We start from the raw sequence: 9,744 nt of genomic DNA, 5'->3' as shown, positions 1-9,744 counted from the left end.
TCAGCCTGAGGCCGTTCCCTCTCCTCCTGTCCCTTGTTCCCTGGGAGCAGAGCCCGACCCCCCTCCGGCTCCCCTCTCCTGTCAGGGAATTCCAGAGGGAGAAGGTCCCCCCTGATCCTCTTTTTCCCAGGATGAGCCCCCCCAGCTCCCTCAGGGCTTCTCCAGCCCCTTCCCAGCTCCCTTCCCATCCCTGGACTCTCCAGGGATCCCTTTGGCACCAGCTACTCGTTCCCATATCCCACATCCCAATCGTAGGTTATCCCAGCCCCCCAGTGCCAAGGGCATTCCCAGCTCCAGGCCCACATTCCCAGCTCCAGGCCCACATTCCCAGCGCTCCAGGCCCACATTCCCAGCTCCAGGCCCACATTCCCAGCGCTCCAGGCCCACATTCCCAGCTCCAGGCCCACATTCCCAGCTCCAGGCCCACATTCCCAGCTCCAGCAGGGCCGGCTCAGGGGGGTCAGTGGCTTGGCCCTGCTTTGGCTCCTGATGGGTTTCCCTGTCCCTGGAATTCTCCAGGAGGTGTTTGGGGTGAGTTTGGGGCTGCCCTGGGATGGCCTTGGATTCTCCCGAGGGTTTTGTGGCTGGAGCAGGATCTGCCCATGGATTGAGCCCAGGGAGCCTTTCCTGGCACATCCTGGAATTCTGTGCTCCCAGGGAATATCCCACAGAGCTGGAGGAGTCTCCAGACACGATTATTGTTGAACACAAAGTGCTTTTTGTGCCATTGTTGGAAGCTTCTGGATTAGGAGAAAACCTCAGGGCATTGGGGAATTCTGGTCAGGATTCTTGTGGATTCAACATCCACATCCCGATGTCCTTTGGATAAAAATAATAATAAAAAAATATTTTTATTAAGTAGGAATATTAAAAACTATTAGTAATTATAACAGTAATTATAGTATTATACATAAAATAACCACAATAATAATTATAGTATTATTAGTGATAATTATTAATAAATTTCAAATAGCTTTATTAATTAATAATTAATAATTATTTTAGTACAATATTCAGCCAATCCATGGATTGGATACACTTTTATAAAATAATTAGATACAAACTCCAATCCGCTAATTCCACTTTGTCCCTGGGGGTGCTTTTCCAATTTACAATAGATGTTATTTTGCCTCTTCCTGGATCCAGCTGGTCCCAGTTAAATAAACCCTGGTGGTTCCTCTGGAGTGGCTCAAATTCCTGATAATTTATTCCCATCCATGGAAGGCGAAAGTTGGGTCTGAACCAACATCTGGCAGGGGGAGAAGGGGCCCGTTTTTCCAGGAGGGTTCATTTGTTCTGGCGACTCTGCAGGAAAATTGCAATTTGTGCCAGGTTCTCTTTAATCTGATTTATTTTTGGTGACACAGCCGGGATTTCTCTGGGATTTCACATCCTGGTGGGTTGGATTTGGTGATTGAATTTATTCAGGGTAAATCAATGGTTCTTATTTCCTGGAAATATCCCAAAATATGTTTGTTAATGAACCACGAGGGACAGAAAATGGAAGTTTAAATGCTCAGTATTTTGTGTTTTGTGCTGCTTTAGTGAGAGGGATGAACAACAGGAGGAGTTTAGGCAATAAAATGGGTGAAAACAGGAATTCTGTGGAGCTGAGGGAGGGGAAGGAGGATGAAGAGAAAGAAAACTCCAGGAACGATGGGAAACATCCTCAAGGACAACTTGGCATAAAACAGAATTCCTGTTATTATTTTTGTCTTAGGAAAAGGAATTAACTTGATCTTAAACCCAATGGATCCGATCTGATAATCCCCCTAAAAAGGGGATCCAAGTGGAATTTTTTTCACTCTGCTGAAGGGATTCTTAAAGATCCATTAATTCAGATTGACAGTGGCCTGAAAACTGGAGTAAAATAACTTTTAACTCTCCTCTTCATCACTCAAAAAGTGGGTGAAAATGGTGAAAATGCCATATTTTTATTGTGGTAGCGTGAAACCTGGTGATTGCTTTGTGTTTCCTGGGAAAGCCTTTCTGGTGTGAGGTTGTTACAACGAAACATTTTCCATTTAAACGCCCCAAAAATGTTGGGAATGGTCCTTCCCTTCCTCTTCTGGAGAGGTTCGAGTGGGAATTCCACTCCTCAGGATCTCAGGGAACATTTCCTTCCTTCTCTCTCGTGTTTTGGGTTTTTTTGTGGTTCTCCAGTGCCCGAGGTCCGAGCACAAACCCCGTGATTTCCCAGACAGTTGCTGTTCTGGGCTTTCTCCCTCTTTTCCATGGACACACAAAAGCTCAGAGTTTCCTTCTGCAGTGCTCGGGCTCATCAAACCCCCCAAAAATTCTGCAATCCCTCTTTGTGGCACGGTCAATCCCAGTTTTTGGAGCCCGTTGGAGGTGAAGTGGCTCCGGGTGGGGCCGTGGGGAGTGCTGGGATCCCGCTGAAGATCCTGCCCTGGAAATGCTGCTCTGCTCCTCCCTCCGTGCTTTCCTCACTGCCCCCTCTGTTCTCCCCCTCCCTCCTGCCCACAGTTAGAGGTGTCCCCTTGCCTTGACAGGTGGAGGAAGGAGGTTTTCCTGCCCCTTGGTGCCCCTTTGCAGCCCTAGGTAGTTGGGGTGGAGGTAAGTGCCTCTTTACTCTCTACCAGACCAGCAGGTTCCCTGGGACTCTGCTGGAAAAGCCCTCTGGGATTATCAGGGTATTGATCCTCACTGATGGAGGGGGAGTCGAGGCTGTGGATCGTGGGGTTGTGAAGGAATTCCTGGGAGATCCAGAGCACAGGACACAAAGTGCTGCCCCGGAGCTGCTGATCTTGTTGACATTCATTGTCAGCTGTGCTGGGAGGTTCCAAGTGCTCCCAAAATCCCCTTTTTCTGCTTTCCTTGTGTTCAACCACACTGGGATTTCTGCCTGCTCTGTGTCTGAGCCAAACTCCTGCTGTCAGTGCTGCTCCTTCTCATCTCTCACTTCTGAGCCCAGAACATCCAGCTCCGTTTTCTTCTCCCAGCTTCCCCCAGAACCACGGGATCTGCTGCCCCTTCTTTAAGTTTTTGGGGGGTGAAAGACAGATCTGATCCTTCATGGAAGAGTCTCCTTTCTCACACATTGTGCCCCAGAAATGAGGCTCTGGACCAAAATATTGGGTGTGGGGGTTAATTCCAACGTCACAGGGAGGGAGGGTCTGGTTGGACAGGCAGTGGGGGGTGTTTGGTCATCCCACGGGACCCCTGGGCTGCAGCAGGAGCTGTCCAGCCTTGGGATGAACATCCCTGACACTTGGTGGGAAAAGGCAAAGCCTTGGCTGACTCCTGGAGCAGATCCAGCAGTGGGACACAGGATGGAGACCTCCCAGGCACTGTTCCAAGCCCAAAGGACAGGGAAAAAGCCATTCCAGAGCTCCCTGCCAGGGAGGCAGAAACAGCCCTGGTGTCACCCGGGTGGGGCCGGGACTGATCCCAAATCCGTGTTCTCCGGGAGTTCATTGGTGTGGGAACTCCGTGGGGTGGAGCTGATGCCCTTGGTGACTCCAGGTGGGGTTGGCAGCTCTGCCCTTTAATCCTTCTGGATCTATCAGGACCAGGAAACCAGCTCCCAGTGCTTTGGTCCCTTCTCTCTCCACAAGGGCGGCTCTGTTGGCTCATAGTGCTCTGGGCATGAGATTGTCCTCCCGAGAGTCCAGGAGCTCCTGAGGGAGGTCCTGCATTCAGGAAAACCCCCTTGGGGTGGGAAAGGTTCTCTGTCTTGCCATGGACTCCAAAATCCTGGCATTTGAAGCAGTCCCACCTTGACCCGTGTTCTGACAAGACTCTCTTGGTTTGAGTCCCTTCACCTGCATAAAATCTCTGTTTCCTCTCCCGGTGTCCCTGGTGCTATTTCCATGTCTTTCTCCTCGTTTTTGAAGCCTTTTCCTTCCCAGACTGAGCCTCCTGTCCTCAAAAATGTTCAAAACCTGGTGGCATTTGAAGGTTTTCCATCTCTTTGAGGATGAACCACCTTTGATTTCTGTGTCTCAAGGATGAGCAACGCGGGTGTGGGAGTTGGTCACCTCCACCCTGTCCCACAAAGTAAACGTGTCCTGCTTCTGAATTCCTGTTTTTCTTGTGTGTGCCTGAAGTAATTTCTGCTTCCATCTTGCCATGCAACTAATCTGCCTTGTGGTTTCCTGGAGCTTTCCTGCAATTTCGGTTCCCAGCACCGCAGGGGATATGAACAGTAACAGGGAGACAGGAGAGGAGGCGACGTTTTCGTGTTCAGAGTAATTCCTTGTGAGGGGAAGAGGAGGATAACGTGAGGTGTTTCCTTGGGCCTTTTCAGATATTTTTAAGCTGAAAAAAATGCCATTTCTGGCTGCTGGGGGGGCAGGAGTTGGGCAGTGTCTCCAGCCAGTCTGTGGTGGTGGGAGATGCAAACCTGGAATGTTCCGTGGGCAGGGCAGGAGGAAGCTCCTGAAGCTCCTGAGGCTCCTGAAGCTCCCAAAGCTCAGCTCTGTCTGGTTCCTGGGGTGGCCCTGGGGGTGCAGGTCCCTGCTGCTGCTGAGTTGAAGTGTCTGTGCTGTGTTCACTCACCCTGCCTCTCGTTTCTCTCTCTCTCCCCTCTCTTTGTCAAGCATCGCAGGCTGCATGTACCGAGTCCTTCAGACCACGGGACCAGATGGAAAAAACCTCCTGAAATTACTCCCCATTTCCAAACCTTCGGGAAGCTTTGTGCCGCTAGTTCAGGCTTCAGCCATGCCAAATAGCCCTGCAGGGAACATCTCCACCCCTGTCCATCTTACCTTTAAGACCCAGCTCGGCAGTTCCGCTGCACCTTCATCCGTTAAGATCTTCCAGTCTCCTAATCCCGGGAAGATCATTCTTACGAGGACGTTAGACAAGCAGGAGGGTGTCAGGGCAGATTCTGAGAAGGAGGGCTTGGTTCCCGGTGCCAGTGTGCAGGGCAGGGGCTCTGTGCAGGACATGGCCGTGCCCGGCTCCTCGCCCCAGAGCGGCACAGCTTACATGGTGGTCAACACAAACCCTCTCCCAGCACAGAACCCCAGCAAGCCCCCGGTGCTGCCCTCTGGCCACCACCTGCAGATCCCGGCCGACGCCGAGGTGAAGTCTGTCCCGGCGTCCCTGCTGCCCCCGGCCATCCAGCAGAAAATCCTGGCGGCCGCAGCCACCTCTGCGTCCGACGGCTCCAAGACACCGACGGTGATTTATGTGTCCCCCGTGAACACCGTGAAGACCCCCCAGGCCCTCTCCAAGCGGATGCAGGCCTTGTGCCCCCGGAGCAGCCACGAGGCTCCCAGAGCCCTGCTGTTGGCAGCAGCCCCAGAGGGGGCCGGTGCTGGCCCGGCCGAGGGCCCGCAGCGCCGCCAGACCCCCATGAAGTGGATTGTGCAGGAGGCCACTCCGCTCACCCCGTGCCTCATCCCCGTGAAATCCTCCAACAATGTGGCTTCCAAGATCCTGAAAACCCTGTCGGACACCAGGAACCTGGGAGTGAGCTCTGCCAACGTCCTGCCCCTGTGCCCCAGCGGGCCCGGGGCCGGCCAGGCCAAGCTGACGCCGCTGAAGGACAACGCCCTGGTCATGTACAACGGGAAGGTCTATCTGCTGGCCAAGAGGGGCTCTGACATCCTGGCAGCCCAGGCTGAGAGACAAACCCCCTCCTCTCCTGAGCCCTCACTCAGAAAGGAGACGCCCCAGCGTGTGGACTCCTCTGCTGTCAACCAGATCACCAGCAAAGTGGTCAACCTGGTACTGTCCAAGAGCAGAGGGGTGCTGCTGGCCCAGAAGGACCCAAACCCACAGGCAGACCCCCAACATTCCTCGCCAAACGACTCCAGAGCTGCCCCCGTGGCCCCGGTGCCGGCCGGTGCTGCCCAGCAGGATCCTGGGACCATCCAGGGCCATCCCTGCCCTGCTCCACCCATGGGAGACACCCCGGGCCCGGCTGGGGGGGCACAGGGGCACCATAGCAGGGACAGGAGTCACCCCTCACCTGGGGCAGCGGGGGCTGTGTCACCCCAGGGGGAGCAGGAACGGGCTCACAGTGCAGACCGGCCCAAGGTAATTTAATTAATTACCAATTAAACACCCCCCCTCAGTCTCTGGGGGGGTTTGAGGTGACAAAATGGCCCTTGAGGAGTTCGTGGATTTCTGTCCCCAGGGATCCCGACCTGGAGTTGGTTCTGGTCCATAAATGGTCTTTGTTTTCCCCACTGAGGTTGAACTGTGCAAGTGAGAAATGCAGGAAGGAGAGGAAGGGGCCCAGCAAAGATGGGTTTTATCCCCTCCTGGGATAAATTGTCGGGATCTGGAGCTCCAGGGAGGCTAGTGGTGACTGGAGCTCTCCAAGGTGGATCCATACCCGTTCCCAGCACAGCTTTGGGCTGCAGGTGGGATGTGATGTGGAGAAGGAGAAGTTTGCAGCTTCCCAGGAGGAAAACGAGCTGGAAGAGCAGAGTTTGTGCTCCTGGCAGGGCACAGGCGGGTCCAGGCTCCTTCCTCCCATGGACCCACCTCCTTTTTGGCTTGTTCCTCACCTGAGAAATGGTTGAAATCCAGTTTATTTCTGCATTTCCTTTCACGTCAGGGAGGAACAGCTGAGCAAAGGTGCTGCTTTCAGCTTCTACATTTGCCGAGCCCTGGGTTGTAAAGAGCAGAGGCACTGCCTGCTCCTCCCTCCTCCTCCTCTGGCACTTGGAAGGTGTAGAACAAGGAATTCTCTTGTTGCTCCTCTGATTTCTGTGCTTGCTGGTTGGACTGGATGCCTTCTGGATGTTCCATGATGGATTTTCCTTGTTTTGGGGGGGTGTTAAAATGAGGGTTTAAGTAATTAATGAGTGTTAGACCTGTGATAATGAGTATTATTTACCAAAATGATTCTCTGTGCTAAATGAGGCTCTTGGAGGGGGGCAGACGAAGCCAATGTTCTCCTCTCCTTCCATCACCTCTTTTCCCGTATTTCTGTATTTTATCTATTTTTATGGAGAGAAGGAGAGAGCGAGAGAGGGACTGATGGTTCTCTCACTGCTTCTGTGTTTCAGATCCGGGGGGAACACATGGATTCCCTGGGAGAGCTGGAAACACAACCCCCAAAGCAGCCCCACTGGAAGCAGTACTTGGAATTAAGGAAAAAATTTGGGCTCACCAAGGAGGAGAGAGTTTACCTGAGGAGAATCCCACTGATCCAGGACTCCTGGAAGAATCCAGAGGAAAGGGGCTGTTCCAGTGACAGCCTGGAAAGGAGAAGCGATTCCTGCAGCTCATCCTCCCTGGATGTGGAAATAGGGAACTGCCTGCAGGAATATGTTCCAGAGGAAAAGGTACCTGGGAATCTTTTCAGGGCTAAAAACCCTTGGGAAAGCGTTGCCAGGGCAGGGCTGGGGGTTGTTGGGAGCCTCCCACCCCTGGATTCACCAGGAATCATTGGGACAGTGGTTCCTAGGACTTGTTTGGGGTTTCTGAGCACCACCTGAGGATCTTTGTGCTCATTTTTGGGCTCCACCGAGGGAATTTGGGCAACAAATGGTTTGGGGGAGTTTGGCCTCACTGGTAGTGGCTGGACAGTGCCAGGGATGGTCCTGGTGGGAACTGGGGCCTCTGTGTCCTGGTTTGTGTTTAACCTTGTGTTTGTCCAGCAGTGCAGGGGGGACAAACAGAGGGATGGAAGGATAATTTTGTGATTAACATCGTTTATAATTAATTAAAAATCGTATCAGTTGAGTTTGAGATCAGCCAAGTGCCATTATCTCAAGGCTGTGGGTTTATTAGAACTAAATTAGAACTAATTTATTAAATTAAATTCACTCATGGACCTGCCCAGCCTTCAGAGCTACAAATCCTTATAAACTTTGTCCTTTGTCACTGGGAGAACTTGGCTGGATGTTCCTGGAAGGGGCAACTTCCCTCCTAATGCATGGGAAGGGTTTTATCCATCCAGAGTTCAGCCAGTGTCCTGCATTTCCTTTTGTGGGACCCTGCCTGACCCAACCAAAGCTTCTCTCAGGTTTTGCTCATTCTGTGCTAAAATTGAGCAGATTTAAAGCTGCTCTTAAGATTAAACCCATCCCTGGGAGTGTCCAAGGCCACTTGGAGCAACCTGGGATAGTGGGAGGTGTCCTTGCCCATGGCAGGGGGTGGAACTGGATGGGCTTTAAGGTGTCTCCCAACTCAACCCGTTCCATAATTCTGTGATTTAAATAATGGGATATCTGAGAGGAATTTCCCCTGGTCATGGACATCTCCTGGGGTCGAGCTTTTTGGAAATTTAAACATGGAGAATTCTGGTACATTTGGAATTTTCCCATCAGATCGGGAAGTTTTTGTCAAAGAACTTGAGCAGCCACAGGGGATGAAGGGCAGGCCCAGCCCAGGCGGGTGTGCAGTGCCCTTCCCCTTCCAGGAGGGAATTGAGTGGTCTGGAATTTTTAACTGGGAATCTTTGCCAGAAAAGCACAGAGACAGAAACGTGTCCCTTTTCTCTGTTCCCGCCCGTGCAGATCATCGTGGATCCGGAGGAGGATCTGACCAGGAAAAGGAAAATCAGATCCTCCCCCCTGTCGGACAGCGGGAAGAGGAGGAGAAACTCCTCCAGATCCTCCACAAGCCCAAGTTCAGAAACCATCAATGCACTTCCCAGGAGCGTTTCACCCCCTCCAGGCTCCCCGGAGCCGAGCATTCCCACGGGATCCTCCGGAGCTTCCCAAGGGAGGGACTCGGAGCCAGGGACACCCCCGGCGGGCAGCGCCAGCACGGACTCGGAGATCCCAGAGCTGGTGGCTCCCGGAGGGGCTCCCTCCCTTCTGGAAGGTTCCTTCCGGGACGATGCTTTCCCGGCGGCTCCCCCGGACCTGGACGAGACAATCCGGGACGAGAAGATCAAGCGGCTGAAGCAGCTCCTGCGGGAGAGGGAGGCGGCGCTGGAGGAGATGAGGAGGGAGATGCAGCAGAGCTGAGACCCCCTGGGCCCGCTTTCCTTTGCCAGGGAGAAACCCCCGATGGAATAAGCAGCCTCATGAATTCCAGGCTGTGGGTGTGTTTGGAATTCCGTGTGGAATGCCGGGAATGGGAGACTTGGAGCGTCTGATCCCGCCCTGGGACATGGCCCGGCACGGGCAGCAGAGTTTCCATCAGCACAGGGCCAGGTTTGGGGCTGGCAAAGGAATTGTGCAATCCCAGGGCCTGGTGCAGGCTGGGAAGCCCCTGGGAAGCTGTGGATGTGCTTTGGGTTGTTCTTCTCAAATGCATGAGAACTTTTTTGGTGAATCCCTGGGAACTTTTTTGTGAACCCTTAAGAACTTTTTCAGTGAATCCCTGGGAACTCATTTTGTGAATCCCTGAGAACAGTTGTCAGGCAGAAGGCTGTGAGCGCTCCGTGGGTTACTGGATGTATTTAAGGGATGTGGGAATGGGACTGTCAGGCAGTGACAGTGCAGATATTTATACAAACCCTGGAGAAGGAGCCCTGGCTCTCCCTGTGGTTCCTGTGAGCCTTTATAAGGCCTTGACCAGCTGTGCAATGTGGGGCTTTGCCCAGCTGGGAGGGTGGGCTGTGGGTTTTTTAACCAGAACTCTCTCAATAATAATTTCTTCAGCCCCAGGTGGTGTCTGTAACATCCCTGGTGTTGTCTCTGGATTTGTTGTTCCTGGACGTGGCTTGTGCCACCCCCAGCTGATGGTCCCTTGGTTGGTGTGTGGGGTGGGATGACTTTGGACCCCCACCCTCTCTTGTCCGTGTCTTTGGCTCCTGCAGCTCCTCCCTCTCTCTGACAACAATTAAGAAATTTTTATTTTTTCCCA

The 9,744-nt window shown here is 52.9% G+C and overlaps 1 protein-coding gene across 3 annotated transcripts; it reads left to right on the top strand.

The window, feature by feature from the left end:
• The first annotated feature begins 1,040 nt into the window (after positions 1-1,040).
• LRIF1 (ligand dependent nuclear receptor interacting factor 1) lies at positions 1,041-9,744 on the top strand. Of its 3 annotated transcripts, none has more exons than XM_064635864.1 (4): positions 1,041-2,577; positions 3,873-6,009; positions 6,990-7,268; positions 8,445-9,744. In XM_064635864.1, the coding sequence occupies exons 2-4, from the start codon at positions 4,576-4,578 to the stop codon at positions 8,898-8,900; spliced, it is 2,169 nt and encodes a 722-aa protein (XP_064491934.1). In that variant the 5' UTR covers positions 1,041-2,577; positions 3,873-4,575; the 3' UTR covers positions 8,901-9,744. The 3 variants fall into 3 exon arrangements, with proteins under 3 accessions (XP_064491934.1, XP_064491933.1, XP_064491935.1); XM_064635863.1 differs by having other exon boundaries at positions 1,042-2,577; positions 4,563-6,009; XM_064635865.1 differs by lacking the exon at positions 1,041-2,577 and having other exon boundaries at positions 2,584-4,020; positions 4,563-6,009.

The sequence above is a fragment of the Pseudopipra pipra genome, chromosome 25 (genome assembly GCF_036250125.1).
Source record: "Pseudopipra pipra isolate bDixPip1 chromosome 25, bDixPip1.hap1, whole genome shotgun sequence".
Taxonomy (NCBI): Eukaryota; Metazoa; Chordata; class Aves; order Passeriformes; family Pipridae; genus Pseudopipra; species Pseudopipra pipra.
Note: the sequence above shows the minus strand (reverse complement) of the source record. Positions and strands in the feature narration are given on the sequence as shown.

What these genes read in the sequence shown, in the direction of transcription:
- LRIF1 (XM_064635864.1), top strand. Translation starts at nt 4,576, where the DNA reads ATGTACCGAGTCCTTCAGACCACGGGACCAGATGGAAAAAACCTCCTG. An exon ending in ACAGTGCAGACCGGCCCAAG is followed by an intron (nt 6,010 to 6,989) that starts GTAATTTAATTA and finishes TCTGTGTTTCAG; the next exon opens with ATCCGGGGGGAACACATGGA. An exon ending in AATATGTTCCAGAGGAAAAG is followed by an intron (nt 7,269 to 8,444) that starts GTACCTGGGAAT and finishes CCGCCCGTGCAG; the next exon opens with ATCATCGTGGATCCGGAGGA.